The sequence below is a fragment of the Zootoca vivipara genome, chromosome 5, assembly GCF_963506605.1.
Source record: "Zootoca vivipara chromosome 5, rZooViv1.1, whole genome shotgun sequence".
In the NCBI taxonomy this organism is placed as follows: Eukaryota; Metazoa; Chordata; class Lepidosauria; order Squamata; family Lacertidae; genus Zootoca; species Zootoca vivipara.
In genome coordinates this window covers 55,534,492-55,553,661 of record NC_083280.1, presented here as the reverse complement: position 1 = coordinate 55,553,661, position 19,170 = coordinate 55,534,492, and the positions used below count along the sequence as shown (strand labels likewise).

The 19,170-nt window shown below is 41.0% G+C and overlaps 1 protein-coding gene across 2 annotated transcripts in view; it reads right to left on the bottom strand.

Annotated features, from left to right (window-relative positions):
• Positions 1–45: 45 nt before the first annotated feature.
• The window catches only part of LOC118096415 (disintegrin and metalloproteinase domain-containing protein 9-like), a 28,789-nt gene continuing 9,664 nt past the window's right edge, over positions 46–19,170 (bottom strand). Inside the window, exons 5-22 of one of the 2 annotated variants that reach the window (XM_035138228.2) lie at positions 18,152–18,228; positions 16,993–17,203; positions 15,752–15,817; positions 15,596–15,667; positions 13,975–14,147; positions 13,133–13,217; positions 11,722–11,843; positions 11,102–11,273; positions 9,174–9,263; positions 8,045–8,240; positions 7,824–7,929; positions 6,849–7,023; positions 5,691–5,771; positions 4,675–4,780; positions 4,262–4,394; positions 3,940–4,012; positions 3,622–3,674; positions 48–2,696 (exon numbers count right to left, since the gene is read on the bottom strand). In XM_035138228.2, coding sequence (XP_034994119.1) covers positions 2,603–2,696; positions 3,622–3,674; positions 3,940–4,012; positions 4,262–4,394; positions 4,675–4,780; positions 5,691–5,771; positions 6,849–7,023; positions 7,824–7,929; positions 8,045–8,240; positions 9,174–9,263; positions 11,102–11,273; positions 11,722–11,843; positions 13,133–13,217; positions 13,975–14,147; positions 15,596–15,667; positions 15,752–15,817; positions 16,993–17,203; positions 18,152–18,228 — 2,085 coding nt within the window. In that variant the 3' untranslated portion in view covers positions 48–2,602. Of the gene's footprint in view, positions 2,697–3,621; positions 4,013–4,261; positions 4,395–4,674; positions 4,781–5,690; positions 5,772–6,848; positions 7,024–7,823; positions 7,930–8,044; positions 8,241–9,173; positions 9,264–11,101; positions 11,274–11,721; positions 11,844–13,132; positions 13,218–13,974; positions 14,148–15,595; positions 15,668–15,751; positions 15,818–16,992; positions 17,204–18,151; positions 18,229–19,170 lie in introns of both variants that reach the window. The other variant, XM_035138227.2, reaches the window with a different exon arrangement.

Genomic DNA, 19,170 nt, shown 5'->3' with positions numbered 1-19,170 from the left:
ATAAAGAAACACGTGCAAATTAAATAGCAAAGTATTTTATTTCGTACAAAATAGTTCACAGAGATTGCCACTGAAATACAACAGTGTGTGACAGTGTTTTCTAAAGGTATTTAATTGCGATTTGTGCAAAATTGCATATAAAATGGTTATAGGTACCGGTATTAGAAAAAGTAGTAGTTGAAAAGTATTGTTAGAAGTTTGATTTCTGATGGCATTTTAGAACCTGTAAGCAAACCTTACAGCCCTCATTCTCAGAAAAATGAGCTGAACTGTGGGGGTTAAAACCCCATGTCGGGCAAAGGATTCCTGCATTACAGGGGGTGGAATAGATGATCCTTGTAGTCCCTTCCAACTCTGTGATTTGGCAGACATCTTCATTCTACTGTTTTAAATGTCTGCTAAAACCTTTTATTCCAGCAAGCCTATCTCGGCATATAATTTCATTGTGTATTACTCATTTTTAAATGCTACTACTTTTATCTGTTAATTATTTTATTGCTTTATATACACCGCTTAGATATATTTTTTTTGAGTCAGCAAAGTCTTATATTCAAATAAATACCCGTAAAAATAATTTACTGTTTCTAACAATACAGTATAGCATTCACAGCAATCGGATTGTACATTCATTCACCTCCAAAACAAAAACACTGGCAGGGGTGTGATTAGGTATGATTTTGACAGTGTGAGCTGTTCCTACAATATTGTAAACAAGATCTAAATTCCTATATATTAAAAGTAAATAAGGAGGATGCATAATTATGCCCCCCCCCCCCCCCCGCGCCACAGGTTTGGAATATAGAAATGGAAGACCAGACCTTTAATCTAGGAGTACTTTGCCTACTTTAGTGCAAAAAGGCATATTGAAAAATATCCATGTACTGTAAGTATTTTGGAACATAACAACTATGAACTTGGGCAATACCAGCTGAGGACAAACAACATTGGAATCAACCCCTATTCTCAAACAAATTAACGTCCACTTTGCCAACCATGTAATTAGTACTCAGGGTCTGTAAAAATCCTGCCCCGACCCAATTTTCAGTATCAGTTCTACCTCCATGCACTTCCTTTGGTTCCGCACTCTCAATTTTAAACAACTTACAGGTGCCTGTTTCCATGCATTGGCCACCCCTTATTGAACTGGGGGCAAATAAATCAAAAAGTGTTCCCCCCCCCTTCATTGTTTTCATTAACATTTTGTTTTATGTTTAAAGCAGCTGAATTTTAAGGAACAATTACAGTGGTACCTCTACTTATGAACGGAGCTCCGTCCACCATCTTGGATGTGGTTTAGATAGGATTTTGTCTACTTACGAATTTTTAGATAGGGTTGCTTCTACTTACGAATTTTTTCTCCCAATGCATTCCTATGGGATTCGACTTACAAATTTTTTCGACTTATGAATGTGCGTTTGGAACGCATTAAATTCGTAAGTAGAGGTACCACTGTATTCACAGAAAAGCTGTGGGCAAAGCTAGATGCAGCACTAAGTGCATCATTAGAACTCGTGTCATATTTTAAATATAGGGATGGTTTCCATCAGGATTGCAGTATAGTGGAGGATAGGTTTCACCTCTCTTTCCTCGGCTATGAAAATAGCTTTAGGGCAGGCTTCCTCAAACTCGGCCCTCCAAATGTTTTGAGACTACAATCTCCATCACCCCTGACCACTGGTCCTGCTAGCTAGGGATCATGGGAGTTGTAGGCCAAAAACATCTGGAGGGCCAAGTTTGAGGAAGCCTGCTTTAGGGTGAAAGCTGCCTTTGGCATAAATGAGATCCTTTTTTCTAAGGCTAACAGCTGTGCCTTAGGTGTGTGTTGTGTGCGTGCTAAGATCTCCATTTCTTGTGTGCTGCAATCCCAGTGGTAAATCAACCCTAGTGCATCCTTTTTTTTATAAAAAAAAAAGATAGTAAAATTTGGAAACCTAAAATGATTTCTAATTACACATTCAGCATTGTATCAGTTTGGCCCTGTGTTGGGAGAGATATATTTATGTATATGTCCTGACGGCTAATGTGACACAACACAAACAGTATTCTGCAGTCTAATACATGAGTTCTGAGACTGGTCCATGGACCACCAGTGGTCTACAAACTTTGTTCAGGTGGTCCATGTGTTGGTATTAAATACTAATACTGATTTTAGGTGCATTTTTATTGCTTCTTTCATTTCTTATATTGTATTTTAGTGTATTGTAATAGAGCAATACCGTAAAATACAATAGAAGAAGCAATAAAAATACAATTTAAAAATCATACAGCATCTAGCACAGCACATTACCATCGTTATAACAGGCAAAAAAAAAGTCATTCAGTGGCCCATCAATACCCTCAGCAATTTTCAAGTGGTCTGTAGAAAAAAAGGTTGGGAACCACTGATCTAATGATTAAGGCAGCCTTAGTCTATCTACGGAGGGGGGGAATCCCATATTCTTTTGTTAGCGTTTCAACAGTTTTTAAGAAATTAAAATGAGGTCTTCACTTGTATATCGATAAAAAATAATACTTTCAAAAATATGTAACAGGTTTAGCACTGGCACATTTCTGCTACCCTCTTACATGTTTAATGTGTCCATCTAACCCTCTTGAGAATTTCTCAGGATGGAGTTGCGTAAACAGGTCTGGGTGGGATTGGTGGTCGTAAAGGAGGTCTTGATGGAAGTGGCCCAAGGTTTGCTTGTATGGGTGGCCTAAAGGAGATAACATGCAGTATTAGTAGTATGCATTTGGTGGCATATTTCAGAGGCTGGTCAATAGTGACAGACTTTCTAGAAACAGACTTTCCCTCCCACTAGAGGTCAAAGAGAACAACAATTACCAGACCTTTAGAAGGCATCTCAAGGCAGCCCTGTTTAGGGAAGCTTTTAATGTGTGATGGACTTCTGTATTTTAATGTTTGATGGATTTCTGTATTTTAGAATTTCTTTTTGTTGGAAGCTGCCCAGAGTGGCTGGGGGAACCCGGCCAGATGGGCGGGGTATAAATAAATGATTATTATTATTATAAACATAATGAATACTTCTACCTACCTACATACCTACTTACTTACTTACTTACCTACATACATACCTCCTTACTTACCTTCTAGAAACATAATGAATACTTCTACCTACCTACATACCTCCTTACTTACTTTCGATTATATCCTCTGTATGAATGACAGCTGCTCTGCCAGAGTTCTACCCCTTTATGCCATGGGTAGCCAACAAGGTACCCTCCATATGTTTTTGACCACAACTCCCATCAGCCCCAGCCAGCATAGCCAATGGTCAGGGATGATGGGAATTGTACTCCAATAACATTCTGGCACGAACCACGGTTGGTTACCGCCTCATGTACATCAACTGTGCACTCTTTGCACAAGTGAAGCCACAGGTAAATAGATGAACAGGAGAAATGTTTATGGGCAAAATTCTGCTGGACGCCCCTGCTGATATTCACACCAGGGAACCGGGATTAAAGGAACCTTTCCCTGGATATTGGCTCTCTGAGAAGGGATTCAGTGTGCAGTTCAAATGTTGCTGAATCTCCAGTCTTTGCTCAGTTTAAATGTTTGCCCTGATTGTAGGCACAGATGCCTGTAAAATTATGCTGAAAAGATTTTAAAGTGCAAACCTTGGAGCAGGAAAGTGTGATATCGTAAAGATTCCAGAATTTGACGTTGTAGGCTGCAGAGGGAAAAGAAATGTATAGTAAGGAGAATTCATGCTTAACACAGCAGTGAAGCTTACTGCATCTTTTCATTCTAGCAAAATACGGTACCATGTACTGCTTTAATGTAACTGATCTAACCTTCTGCAGAATTGCATTTCTGAATGGAAAATCATTGCCAAATTCACAGCGCCTATGGAGAGCCGAAACATTAGCCCAAACTTTATTCATCAGCAGTAACTTCAAATAATACATTGCGATGAAAAAAATAAATATTCTTACCCGCCTATTATTTACTGGTGGCTTTGGTCCACCTGGAGTGCTGCTTTGTCTTGCTTGCCGTGCATTTTCAGCCCTTAAAACATAATGCAAACAGGTAGGTTAAAAATAACACATTTTTCTTCATTAAAGATTAAGTTTTGTTCTGGTGCATACAAACCATCTGGGACAAGGCAATCCAAAGCCCTGGGGCCGCATCTGATTTTCACTATTTTAGATACAGTATTTTGCTGCTATCCACTGTTTTAACACTGACGGTCTTAACCTTGTCACAGACTGGGCACACATTTCTGGTTTTTAAAAAACGATCTTATTCTTTTCATACCTGTGGCGTCTTCTCCATTCTCTGAAAATACGTCTTTTAATTGCATCCCTCTTGACAATTGCAACCGCTACTATAATTAGCAGAGGCAACACAAGCAGGAAAAACACTAGCAGGCCATCACGAAGTGATGTATCTAAAGGAGAAAAGGCAATGAAAATTACTTGTTTTGCTTTTAATTTAGGATTAATGTCATAGTGCAGCAGAAGAGAAGGTTCCGCATCCAACACCACCTTTTTCATACCCAGCCTAATCCCTATGGCTCAGGGATTCAAAAATTTAGGTCTCCAGCTGTTTTTGGACTACAACTCCCATAATCCCTAGCTAGCAGGACCAGTGATCAGGGGTAATGGGAATTGTAGTCCAAAACAGCTGGAGACCCAAGTTTGGGAAACCCTGCTCTAGCTCATTCTTACCTATGTGAGTTGGGCCACTGTCTATGCTACCACCGTATCCAGATTTGTCACAATAAGGAGGTGCCCATCCAGGATCACAATGGCAATTGCCTTTGTTGTTGCATACCTACAGGAAAGAAGGACCAAAAAAGAGGTGAAAAATTAGGCTAGGGATGGTGAAGCTGTTGGCCATTTGTCATGGGATGATGGGAGCAGATGTCTAGGAACAAACAGAGGGTTCTCCACCCCTCCATTAGGCCCCATTATGTTCTGACTTCCTTGAGGAAATGCTACGATGAACACAGCTTTCCTTGACTTCAAGGCAGAAAAAAAAGCAATGAGTACAACCAAAGCAAACGACAGATATGTATGCTATGGAATAAAGAACACTGACCTAATTTAGTGATTTGCCATTTCTAAATATGTTCAATGATGCTAACATTGTCTGGCTCCAGATTGTGTCTGCTGCAACCAGCAGCATGTATGATAGTTCCCACGCACAAAACAGGTGGGCTGCCAAATATTTTAATGGTTCTTAAATGTTTCTAATTGTTGTTGCTAATCATTTTAATATTTCTTGTAAGCTGCTTAGAGATTTTGCTACAATCAAGTTGTATATAAATTTTGTTAAGAAAACAGTTTGTTTTTTTATTTTTACAAAATTTATATCGCACCTTTTCTCCCAAAGGAGCTCAGGGTGACATGTTTGGTGCTACTGTGCAAATACATGGGAACGGAGCCTACCACCAAAACAGGTTCAGAATTACAATTCTGTATAGTGCGGGAATCCTGATTCTGAAACTGGTCTGAAAGCCATACTAAGAGGGCTTCACAAAATTGATGGCAAGGTGCAGGAAATAGCTATTCAAACCACATGCTGCCCACTCCTTTACAGCAATTGTTTCTGGTGGCAATAAAGACTGCAAGAAAATCTTATCAATAGCTGAACTGTTTTTATAGCCAGAATATTGGAATATTATACAATCTTTTTTTCAGCTCTACCTCTGGAATAATAGCATCATCATTTTCTTACTTACTGCACGGTCATTGCATGTTTTCTTTACATCACAATTGTAGCCAAGCAGGCTTGCATTGACACACTTGAAATCAACACAGGCCTGAAAAAACAAAAAGGAACACAAGCTTTAAAGTTTGAAAGCATATGTCTTTAAAAATACCAAAGTGTAATGCAGAAACAACGGGCAGGCTCAGACTTCACGCTAAATCATAAGTTTGGATGTAACACTAAACATAAATAGCTTAGAATTACCTGCATGAACCACAATAAGCCTTGGGCTCACACCCTCCCTCCTTCCCCTGAACAACTCTTTTGCAACCAAGAAAAGGAGAGCAAAAGATTTCACATTCAACTATTTATTTATTTGCTGCATTTATATCCCACCTCTTTACTCTCCAAGGAGCTCGAGGTGGTATCCATGGGTCTTCCTCTCCTCATTTAATCCCCACGGCAACCCTGTGAGGTAAGTTAAGCAGAGAGGCAACGACTGGCCCCCTGCGAGCTTCATGGTTGAATGGGGATTTGAACCCTTGTCTCCCACGTCTTGGTCCAGCACTGTAACCACTATGCCACACCTTTGTGTCTGAATGTGAGGAACTCTGGGTACTTAAAACTCTAGTTAGTTCAAGCAAGCTGGAATCACATGACGGTTTATGATTCTGATTTGTTTGGGTAGCTAGTGTTTTAACTAACCAGAGTTTGGGCACAGTGGGGAACTCCGGTAAGTTTAAAGATGGAAGTGGATGCTTCAAATCTCATCCTCTGGTGTGTGCTAGAGAGGGACGGAGGCTGGGTGCCAGCATGAGGCTTGCCACAGCCTGTGCATATAACTCCAACAATGGCTTAACATTACATCTGAAACCTGAAGCACACAATTAAGAAACCAGGTTTCTGTGGATGGTTTATTATAAGGTTTCCATGAGATACAAATCGGCTTTTTCTTCCCAGGCAGGGCACCTGTGCCTTCTAAAGCTATATGACAGGTAGCAAGTGAAGAGCTGCAACTGTGGAATCGCTGCTTGTCAGGGAATAGGGTTAGAAAAAAATGGTTGGCAATACAAACTAAATACAAAAAGGCAGTTTTGGAAATACAGACATAACTCGGACTGTAATCTGAATCCTGTTTGCACCTGCATCATCGAGCAGGGAGTTTGTGATGCGAAGGACACTCTCTTACCTTCCCTTCTGCACAAGCTGTGCCTCTGTTAACCAAAGCTGGATCGGGAACATCTGATCCCAGAGCAAAGTCAGTAGTCACACACCTAACGCCATCTTGAATCTGGCTGTATATCTGGGATGGAAGATTCTGTTGACTGACAGATGTGCAGTGAATCTTGCCACAAAGGCTATTGCTGCAATAAAAATGAAGTGCAAAAATTAAGAAAGTGGGGAACACCAGAGTAAATATCAAAGTACCTCTCATCTTCTAATGTCTATACAAGCATACATGGTTCTGTTTGCTCCAGTTTTTAAAATGCCACCAATCATGTTTGTACAAACTAAATGATCCATATTAGCAGTTTAACTGCATAAAATCTGGACTGCTTTTAGGGAGGAAGAAAGACCGCATGTATCAGCTTCAGAGGAGCTATCCTGCATGCTTTATGAAGCTGGGGGAAAGCACTGTGGCCATGTGTTTCTCCTTCCCATTGTGTGCCAGCTGCTCCAAGATTCAGTCCTGCATTAAGCCAGAGTTCCCTGTTACATCCAAACTGGGGGAGTCTGGCTTAATATCATTTAACAAATGAGGATAATAAAGCAGGATTGTATTCCGATTTGTTAACTAGCATTAAGCTGGGGTCCCCTGCTTTAAACATAATGGCTTGATGCCAACTAGGATCTTTGTGTCAAAACCAATGGGTGATTGTAAATGGGGAAGTGAGAGAGATGAGCATCAGTGGTGAACTTTGGGCCCCGTGTGATGCTAAAATTTGGCACCCCTGCCTCTTGCACTCAGTTCTAAAAGCATTATTTTGTCACCCTCTGCAGCATGGCACCCAATGCATTTGCACCAGTCAAACCACCTAAAACCGTCTCTGGTGCTTGGCTACAGTTACATAAACCATGGTTTATGAAGCCATTGCCTATCATCTATTAGGGTTTCAGCTTCCATGAAGCAACAGCGTATAAATATGACTTCCTGAGTACTTACGCTTGAGAACATTTAACAAAATCTCCTTTTGACATTCCACAGTTGCCGAGCCTGTCTCCATTACTATTGGCTGTTTCAAAACAAGCATTTGGCCCTTTCTTTGCTCCTATAAAAACAACAGAAACGTATTTGTCAAAAATAGTCCGTTTTCTTAAACATAGCTGTTTCTGCTAACTTAATAACAGTTGTGTTACATGGGCTATAAACCGTTTAAAACATACCCTTTCCAAAGAGGGATTCACACTGAGAATCATAATTCTGACAAATTCCAGCATAGCAATAGTCTTTCATATTGTTGCATGGGTAGCCATCCATGATATACACATCATCTGGGCAGTTGGGATATGTTCCATTGCAATATTCAGGGAGATCACAGGCATTCATTTTTGCCCTGCACTGCACTCCTGCGACCTTGAACTAGAAAACAGAATTTTATTTATTTTGTTTGCTTGGTAACCATAGCAAAGACGCTATAACAATATGTGGAAGTGACACGGGATAAAGAAGAGTAAAAATGCCTTTTGACAGCAGCTTGTAAAAAGGGAGAAGAGGCAGGAACAATTCCTGGTACTCAGCTTCAATAAAAGGGTAAGTTGATAGGGTTGCTAGCTATACTGAAGGAAATATGACAGAAGGTGCTGTTGTTCCAACTATGGCAAAATAATAATAAAAATACAAGAAGCAGGGCTAGCCCAGTAAATTTTGCTGCCTGAGGGGAAGGACAAGATAGAGCTCTCCGAACACTCTCCACCCCCACCAATTCCATGTTCTGAAACTAGGGATGTTGGCGAATTCTGCAAGAAATGCAAGCAGAAAGTGCAGGTGTTTGCTTATTCATCCTATATCTGGAACAGAAATTGATGCAGGATGCAATCGGTATTCACCATTGGTGCTGTTTTCAATGTGCAAATGGTATGTAATTTATTATCTTTGTGCCTTCCATTTATTTGCATTGTTTCCTTTGCACTGAAATTAATGGTGTAGAGTAGCGTAATGATTACACGATTAATTATGTAAAATTTCACTGAAATGAATAGCATTGCTTTTGTCAGAAGCCAAACTGCAGTGGAATGGAAACAGCACTGCATAGGCTAACAAGGTGGAACAGAAATCAGTGCCTTCTTACATTCCTCACTGAACCAGTAGCTCAATTTTACTTCAGCACTGGTTATGGGTCAGCATCCGCCACACCTAAGCTAGCTTTAGGAGGAGCAGGACACGCAGGGTGACATACATACAGCTCTGTTCTCTAACACCTCATGGCTGCTTCTTGCCCTCCAGTGGCCTTGCTTCTGGGTAAATAAGCATAGCATTGTGTTGCACGTGTACAGAAAGAGCAATCTAGCTTACTTGACACTTCTCACAGCACAATCCTTCAGCACACTCTGATCCAGCTTTTAGTTTGCACGTGGCAGCATCACAACAAGGGTTGGTACACTCCTGTTAGGAAAAAAGACTTCAGTTGGACACAGTGTTAAATTGTCAAAAGCAACTTATGTTAGTTGCCCACTGAATCCCTCCTTAGAGAGCCCCTTCATCTGGGGGTGGGGCGGGGGTGTGTGTCTTCTGTTCTTGATTTGGAGGGCTGCAATTCTAACCCCCCATTTTTCAGGTAGAAATCCCCATTAATTCACTAGGACTTGCCTCTGAGTAGATCTGGTCAGAATCACGCTATGCGTGTTTTAGTTTATTGCTTGGGAGGGTGGGCAGAGAAGAGAATTTGGCTGGGCATTTCCCCACACCAGTTTCCATTGCGATGAACCAATGAATGCCCTGTAGGAATCTTTTATCTTTGCTCCAGGGGCTTAGAAAGGGAACCAGGGGTGTGTGGATGTGAAGAGAGGGTGGTTTTTACTTGTACAGCTCTCTTTGTCTGAGGTATGCAGGTAGGATGCCTCTACCCCTAACACGGAACAAGGCAGTAAACTAGCCCAGTAGCTGGAGGGGGGAAACCTGTTGCCCTGCGATGCTAGTCAACTAATTGAAGGGATACAGTTTGACTTTAAAGCACATCCTGAGTGAAGTCTGTATAGTACAGTCCACATTTATTTAGGCTGTTTACTGCCCAATGTGTGGAGCTGCTATTGAGGGCCAACTTACTTCCAACTGTGGTGACACACATTGGCATCTAAAGGGCGTTTGTTGAAAGTTAAGAACATTGCTACTAGCAATACAGTGATGCCTCGCAAGACTAATTTAATTTGTTCCGCAAGACGAATTCATTTTGCGAAAAATTCGTCTTGTGAATCACGGTTTCCCATAGGAATGCATTGAAATTTCTTTTTTTGCCCATAGGAACACATTAATTAAATTTCAATGCATTCCTATGGGAAACCGTGATTCGCAAGATGAATTTTTCGCAAAACGTATTCATCTTGCGAGTCACCATCAGATCGCAAGACGCATTCATCTTGCGAAATATTCGTCTTGCAGGGCATTCGTCTTGCGAGGTACCACTGTATATCACAGCTTCTATAGCCTCCATATAGTAGGAGTATTTAAAATGAGAGTCATCATAGTGACTTGTTGTTAAAAGTGGAAGTTGGCAAATGTATCCTCTTTTTTGCTATTCAAAATATGGCAAACCTAATTTATCTCCATCTAGATAAGGGAAGTGTAGAAATCCTATTCCCTCCTGAAGAAGTGTTACACCCATTGTCTCCCTGAAAACACATACAGTACATTCTTCAGCAACTCTTTATTCATGCAAATGGTTGGTGCTTGCAGGTCCAGCTATCGCCAGTCAACTATGAATAAATAAACTAGTTTGACAAATTTAGTAGTTTCTTCTACTACAAACTACAGCATTGATGATACAAGATTAAAATCTCAGTTGGTACCTATGAGCATTATCTGAACCACCTGCACCCCCACCCCATTCAGTGTTATAAATGGCAGTAAAACTTCCTGTTTCATTATCCCTTCCTTCTTGATGTGATTATTAAGTATTTACCTTTTGTTACACGTGGATTTCTCCTTGTTCTCTTAACCCTTTTCTCTATCCATGCCTAACAGAGCAGGTGTGAGGGAGAAAGGAGACAGAAATTGTGCACATTGCCTCGAGCAGTGGTAACCTCCACATCTGTCAGGGTGGTCAAACAAGATACAAAACCTCCTCTTCCCCTGCCCTGTTCTTTGACTCAGTCTGGAGTAGCAGTGGACAAAATTTTTAACTAACTCGCTGTTGTACTACACCAAACACAGGGTGGGGGTAGTGGGAGGAACAAAAATCAATGCACCGAATGCTATATCTAAATATTAATTCAAGAAACACCTACTTCTGGTGTGCCACAATCACATTCTTCATTTTTATCCACAATGTTGTTGCCGCAGGCGGGCTCTGTATAAATATCACTTGGCTTGGGAGGATTTCGAAGGCAGGTTCCTCTGCCTCTCAAAATGAGGTCCTCAAAATCATTGGCGCTGCAGCTGCTGAAGTTCTTGGACCCACTAGAAAGCACAAAATTGCCTGTGTTTTGCATATCTGTTTGTCCAGACTATGAAGTAGTGCATTTTGTCACTAGAAATCATCGTCTTATCAATGCCATCTACTTCCTGTTTTAAGGAATGAAAACCACACTTTTTGCAAAAGAAGGAAAGGAACAGAGCTGGCCCACCCATAAGGCCCACCACCTGAGAAGAGGGATTGACTGTTAAATCACTCTGAAAATCGTAGCTCTGTGAAGGGAATAGAAGTCTCAGCAGATTACAGCTCCCTGGATTCTTTGAGGGGAAGACATGACTGTTTAAAGTGGTTTGGTACTGCTTTAGGTGTATAGTGAGATGTGGCCTTCAATTGATCTTAAGCACCAACAGAAGATTGGCAGATAGACCCCCAATCTACAAATTAAAAATAAATAAGACAAGTTGCTATAATAAAATAAATAAGGGTTCTTACTTATCTGAACTGTGCATAATGTAGTGACCTGAACATCTTCCGTCATCATGATTCATACCCAAATTGTGTCCTAGCTCATGTGCAACAACTGTAGCGTGAGCTATCACAGCACCATGGTTAAACTGGCAAAGAGAGCAGAAATGGCAAAACCATTAAAATGGTTAAACTGGCAAAGAGAGCAGAAATAGGGGTATGCAGAGGGAGACACTGTGAAATCCCCTTGTCTTAGTGCTAATGTCTAGTTAAATAACACCCATAGCAACAATTGTATGAGAGACTTAACAAAGTAGTACAGGAAGAGCCAACTCAATGTATATTGCTGCCTAGGCAAAAACTAATTATCTGCCCCCCCCCTACTGTATCCTGTTTCATGGAGGGGAGAGAGAGTGGTCGATTCTATTTAACACATCATGAATAGTTCAAACAGAGCATTATAAAAAGAATACAGTAGTAAATGTCTGCCCTATAATTAATACTCATTTTATAGAAGTCCATGTTCTACAATCTTTTATCAACTCATAATTAACTCTACATAGTGTTCTACCTCAAGTCAAGATTTGTCCAGCACGTATTGATCAGCCCTCAGCGATACCAGCTCAAGCATGGAATCTAGCATCTCTGCAACATCCTTCACTTCCATTTTTAACATTGTCATTTTTTTTTATTTGAAAGCACAGCTCTTAAGCATTGATTCTATAGACACTTATTGGAAGCAAGTCCCATTGAACTCAGCGGAGTTTGTTTCCAAGTAGAGATGTTGAGAACTGCACTGTGCAGTCCATGGAATATGCTTCAAAAAGTATAATTATGCCTTATAAAATCACAATAACCTGTGCAAGAGGTTGGATTGATTATAAAAATAAGAAAACATACTGCTCTATTTTATTTTCATTTTTAATTGAAATAGAATTTGAGCCATCACAGTACAAAATTAGATTCTCCTTCCCATCACGCTGCAGATAGCTATACCAGAAATTATCAGTCTGCTCACTATGATCCTTTTTAATGAGTGGTTATTTTGTTTTGCTGTTGACTGCAAGTCTAAACATATAATCAAGGCAAAAATTGGCTCAAGCTCTGCCATAATCAAAAACTGGACTAAATGTATACAATGTTGATGCAGGTATGCCTTTGCTAAGACACTTTGCTAAGACATCTTTGCTAAGACATCTTGCTTTGTAGAGCCCTTCATTACATAGTTGGAAAACAATTTTTTTGTAAACCAGTTTGAGATCCTGTTACTGTCAAGAAGTATGTATATGTGTGTGTATTTAAATAAAATAATTAATAAATAAATATAACGAGCAACCTCATGGCGAATCTTAAGGTCCTGTTGAATTGGCTGGACGTGCAAACATTTTCTACTTAATAGGCCAACATGTCCACAACTAAGAGAATATAGTGTACTTACTGTGCTGATTGACCCTCCATGATTCGGACTACAGACTGTGCCAACGAAAGCCATTCCAACCGTTGCACCAAATGCACTTCTCCCTCTGCAATGCAGGAACAGAATGAGTGTAATGCTTTTCAAATATGTTTGGGGCTATGCAGTGCAATATGAGAATTTCAACTTTCACATCAGAAAAAAAAAACATGCTGAGTCCTCATGCTTGCAGGAATAAGGTCAAGACCTGTTTGTTAAAATTCTTTCTGCTAAAACTCCAGGAACGTATAAAGCCTAGGTATGCGGAAGGGCTATGGTTCAGTGGCAAAGCATGAGAAAGGTCAAAGGTTCAATTTCTGGCATTTCCATGCAGGGTTGGGAAACACCCCTGTCTGAAATCCTAGAGAGCTACTGAACTAGACTGACCAGTGGTCTGAGCAGCTTCCTAGATTCACATGAGTTCCGTGGCTGGGTGATGGTGGAGTTGGGAGAAATGTTCTTCTCCTAACTTAACACAACTATCAAGCTAGTCACTTTTGTTCTCAGCCTTATCCCTCTCCACCTTGGATTATTCCATGAACCAAAACCTCTCTTTAAATAGTGGCCAGTTCCCAAGATAAAAAAACAAGAACACACACAAGGCACTCAACCCACATCTTCTGCCAAATTCTCAGAACATAAAATTGCACAATCTGAAGGGGAAAACCAACACATGTGACCGGACAAAGCATATGAAGCATGCAGGTTAAGTGCAGTTGGTGACATTTTCCTAAACTGAGTTGTTCCCTTGGGCAGCAGAATCTCAAGAGTTCAGTGTCCCAGTCAGTAATCACAGATAGGTTTATGTAGAGAGGGGAAAACCTTACATGATGAGGTGGCTGACATCATTTCGTGATCTCTTCAGGAGATTTGTCTCTCTCCAGGATGCGAATTTGCCCAGCACATCTCCAGCTGAACCACTATCCACATCTATAGGGTTTCCTTGAGTCCATATTTCTAGCCCAATTAGGACAACTTGTATATTTAAGGGACTGAACATCTGCACATACAAAATTGTTATTATTATGAAGATCTAAGGAATTTGATTAGGTATTGCTCCCCCAAATCCTTGGTGTTTGTCCACCTCTACCCCCAAAGGAACGTCATGGTACATGCTTCATCTGCTCCCAATAGTTATGCGTTCAGCACAGTAAAGACAAGACATTTTTTGATGAATTGTGCTCCCCATCATGCATACAGATGTACATCTAAAGCAAGCTCTGCATATGATTCACATCCCACAGTCACCCAACCTTTATGCATTTCACCAAAGGCCATTACTCCCAATGAGAATTGTATCTGTGTTGAGGAGCAGGACTCTTTAGGAGTGAAATGGAATTTAGTGTAACAAACACAATCCACAAATGACCTAAAGCACTGTGACTGCCAAAACTGGCTTCATAGGCTCTTAAAAACCACACAGGGTTGCAGGGGGATGGGGCTAATCTTTTTAAGTAGCAAGGAACCTATGAGCAACTGTGGGGTTTGAGCTATATATATAAAAAAATCCACAACAGACTCAATGCAAAGGGGCAGGAGTAGCAATTGACACTGCTGAAACAGTAGTGAAACATGGCTCCGCAATGCCTTTCAAGATGTAGGGAGATGTGGAGGTGGGGGGTTACTGGGCAGGCCTTGACTTTTAGAATGGAATTCCAATGACTGGTCCGCAGGCTGGATCCAGAGGGCATATGGGCCTGATCCAGCCCGTGGTCCTTACTTTGCCAAGCCATGTTCTACAGTGGTACCTCGGTTTATGAACACAATTGGTTCCGGAAGTCTGTTCATAAACTGAAGCGTTCATAAACTGAAGCGAACTTTCCCATTGAAAGTAATGGAAAGTGGATTAATCCGTTCCAAGCGGGTCCCGGGCGTTCGTAAACCGAAAATTTGTAAACCGAGGTGTTCGTAAACCGAGGTTCCACTGTATATCTATACTGTATCCAAAATCAGATGCCCAATGAATCATTGCCTCCTTCACCAACTCGTCCTTTTTCTCCCCTTCCAATAAGATGCTATAGATATTAGATAATAATTTATTCTTCTCCCCTAGAATTATTTCCCCAAAATCTGATTCTTCTTCAAATAATTATTCCAAGAGATGTCTTGACTGGATTCATTTTCATACATACGTTCAGTATTTGTAGGCTCTCTTAAATATTCTGAAGGATCACTAACCTAAATCTTACACAGTTTTGTATGCTTTTGTTAAGCACATTTTTTGCTGAAGTCCATAGTATGCAAAGCCTGGCAATAGACAAACCGATTACACATCTGAACATAAGAAAGAGCCTGATTCTGCTAAGGCAGGCCATGCAATTAGCCTCTGCGCACTTACTGATTTGATATAATCCAGTTACTGATAAAAATATTACTGTAGTGTTTTGACATTTTCTGCAAAATAGTGTGATAAAGCACAGTCTAATGAATGTCTCTGTGAGGACTTACCCCATCAACATAATTAGCCAGTTCTACTGTTTCCTTTTGTACAGCTTCAGCATCAGATTTCTTCAGCAAGTACTGAAACAATTCAAAATATAAGATTTTCTAGAGCAGGAAATTCAAATACTTTGGCAAAAAGCATTGAGTTGAGAGAGAAATTACCCTGTTTTTATCAACAACCATATACAGTTCGACATATCTTTTCTCTGGCAGTACGGCTCGCCTTCTCTGTAACGAGGAAAACAGACCACATGACATTACATATATTTCCAGACTGCATTTTTTATTTTTATTTTGAAGTAATTCAAATAGATAAGTTAGCTATAAAAAGTACATAAAATATTTTAGGAGGTGCCAGGCATCCAAGGAAAAGGCCAATTCGTTGGCTGAACTGGCATTCTATAAATTTTCTAACACACCATTGTATGTTTGGAGGGGGGGTCAGTATAGATTATGTCCTTAGACAGGCACCCCCAAACTTCGGCCCTCCAGATGTTTTGGCCTACAACTCCCATCTTCCTCAACCACTGGTCCTGTTAGCTAGGGATCATGGGAGTTGTAGGCCAAAACATCTGGAGGGCCGCAATTTGGGGATGCCTGCCCTTGGATCTCATCCTGTGAGCTTGTATCCAGTAAGGGCTAGAATCTAGTAGAAGAGGCTGTGGAACCTGCCAAACCAGTTCCTTTGCTAAGGTAATGGCTTTGGCTGGTCAGTTAAGTGCCTAAAATCAGCATCTCAAAGAATAAGCCAGGCTGCAATCTTACAACTCAGTGATGCTAGTCATTTTCCCCACTCATCTCATCTAGCTGGCTGCCACATGATTCTAGATATAAGAACTATAGCCCAAGTAGATTGTGTGAGCAAGAGAAACATGCCTTGCTCTGTGCTGAGCCTAAACTGGACTTTGGGGTTCCCTGGAAACCAGTGGGATAGAAAGATCTATTGGAGCGCAGTGCTGTAAGCCCTTCCATCCCATCCCATCCCATCCCATCCCATCCCATCCCATCCCATCCCATCCCATCCTCTCTCTCTCTCTCTCTCTCTCTCTCTCTCTCTCTCTCTCTCTGTGTGTGTGTGTGTGTGTGTGTAGATAAAACCATATATCTTAACAGCACCACAATAATTTGACTCACCTGGGGCATGGAGCAAGCAGAAAGGTGTAATGCAAATTATCCAAGTTAAACTGAAATTAACTCAGTATGAAAATATACTTTTCTATCTAATCTTGCCCCCTTTCCCATGGGAATATTTTAACTATGGAAATAAAGTGCCACGGAGAGACTTGCTGGAAATAAACCACCAGTCTCAGTTTGAAACCAGAAGGATTGTTGCTAAAAGCTAGAATAAATAGTTTAGACAAGGTGTACTATTTTCGAAAAACAATGTACGAATGCTTTTTTACCCTTAGAATTTTGTCCGAATTGAAGGGACTGTGTGAGATATTTGTGTATTTGAGAAAAGTCTTTGTGCTCTGCTCATGGTCTTCATTTGGCACACCACATGAAAAGGGCTCATGGGGAGAGTTTTCTAAGGCATAGAAGAAGTGCTCAAATCGATCTGATCCATCGACTGGTTCCAAGCCATATCGCTTGCCACCAATATGAAGCATTCCCCTGAAACCACAGAAAGCAAGAAAAGTTACCTGGCCGTGTCCTGCTCACCCACATCCACATCGATAACAGTTCAGCCTAAGTTAACTATTGCTAAACCATTCGTAGCGATAGCATTTACTACAACAATATATAAAATGTGTTAAGTTTCTCGAAAGGCTAGTTGAGTTAACTGTCTAGGCTGCCTACACTTTAACCCATTAGTTACCCAAAAGTGTAACCCAAATGTGTACTTTTTTTTTCTTAATCCAGGATCATTTATGCTCGTATTCAGCAGGTTGCATTCAATCTAGACTGATTCTAGATCCTGACATCAACAAGAATGGGTGTGTGCTTACTTGATGCACATTTGAAAACTGTGATCGGGTTATCTGTGCCTTTTCTTCTCTGCACAGGGCCCAGGTGAATGAATGAATCACCCTGCTGGGATAGCCCAGTTGGTAGAGTATGAATCATAGAATCATAGAGTTGGAAGAGACCACAAGGGCCATCCAGTCCAACCCCCTGAGACTCTTCATCTCAGGGTTGTGGGTTCAAGCCCCATATTTTGCATTGCAGGGAGTTGGACTAGATGTCCCTTGTGGTCCCTTCCAACTCTGCAATTCTATGATTCTATAAGAAGGCTGACTGCAATCTTAGTATACACCCACATATCATTGGGGAGCTGGGGTTAGACCCCTGCACTGCAAGGACCACTTCCATTTGTTTTCAAACAGCTGTACTGTGGGGGCAACAGAGAATCAAATTGCAATAAGCTCCCCCCCCCCCCCGGAATGAAATTGATTTCTCAAGAAGTGATTTTCAGGGGCAAGAAATAGGCAATAGATCTAGATTGTGTGTGGACTATTGTAGCAAAAGCAAGAGCTCAGACTCCCATTGATTCTAAAATAAAATGTCAAACAGATTAAAACGTATTTGCCTCCAAATGAAGTTAGAATGAAAAGGTAGTACCTAAGGCCATCACAGGTACTGAGAGCAAGCAGGGAGTCCTCAATCCCTTCAACAACTCCACGGTAATAGCAGTGAGCCTGAAACCAAACAATTAATAGTGTTTTTCTCATGCAAACAACAGACGCAACCTGTAATTTGGTGTACAAACTATGCTTTGTTTACTCAAATTGGCACACACACTATGTGGTTTTCTGGCTTCTGATGCAACTTATTTCCAAGTCCTGTTTTTCATCAACCATCCTGTGATGAGGATTTAAGGAGAGAGAGGAAGGGAGGCTAAGGCCACCTCAGAGCCACCTCCGTTTGTGGTTTTCCCTCCCCACCATAGGCCCTTTCTACTGTCAATCAATTCCCCTGTGGGAAGGATGCAAACGACTTTTTACATGCTGACAGTATTTATTGCATGCTTTTTAAATGTAGCTTAAAATTTATTGTAAGCTGCCTTAGAAAGATTGTTATCCTGTTGATACGGTTTGCTTCACAGGCTTTGGATTGTGCTTTTGTTCTGTTTTGAATGCCCATCACTGAACATTATTCCAAACAGTGTCACGAAGCACTCACCTGGGGGGACTTTGGTTAAGGAAGTTCCCTGCCTTGGAGGAGAAGTGGTGTATAGGGGCTGGTGTCAGCTATTTACCTCTGTAGAAAAGCCCAGAGGAAAAATTCATAGAATCATAGAGTTGGAAGAGACCACAAGGACCATCCAGTCCAACCCCCTGCCAAGCAGGAAACACCATCAAAGCATTCTTGACATATGGCTGTCGAGCCTCTGCTTAAAGACCTCCAAAGAAGGAGACTCCACCACACTTCTTGGCAGCAAATTCCACTGTCGAACAGCTCTTACTGTCAGGAAGTTCTTCCTAATGTTTAGGTGGAATCTTCTTTCTTGTAGTTTGAATCAATTGCTCCGTAATGGATTCGAAAGATGCAAAGACCTGAGTCAATGAGGTGGTTGAATTCCTGCAGGTGAGTGCGTTGTGACCCTGCCTTCTGCATTAAATGCAGCCAATACAACTTTG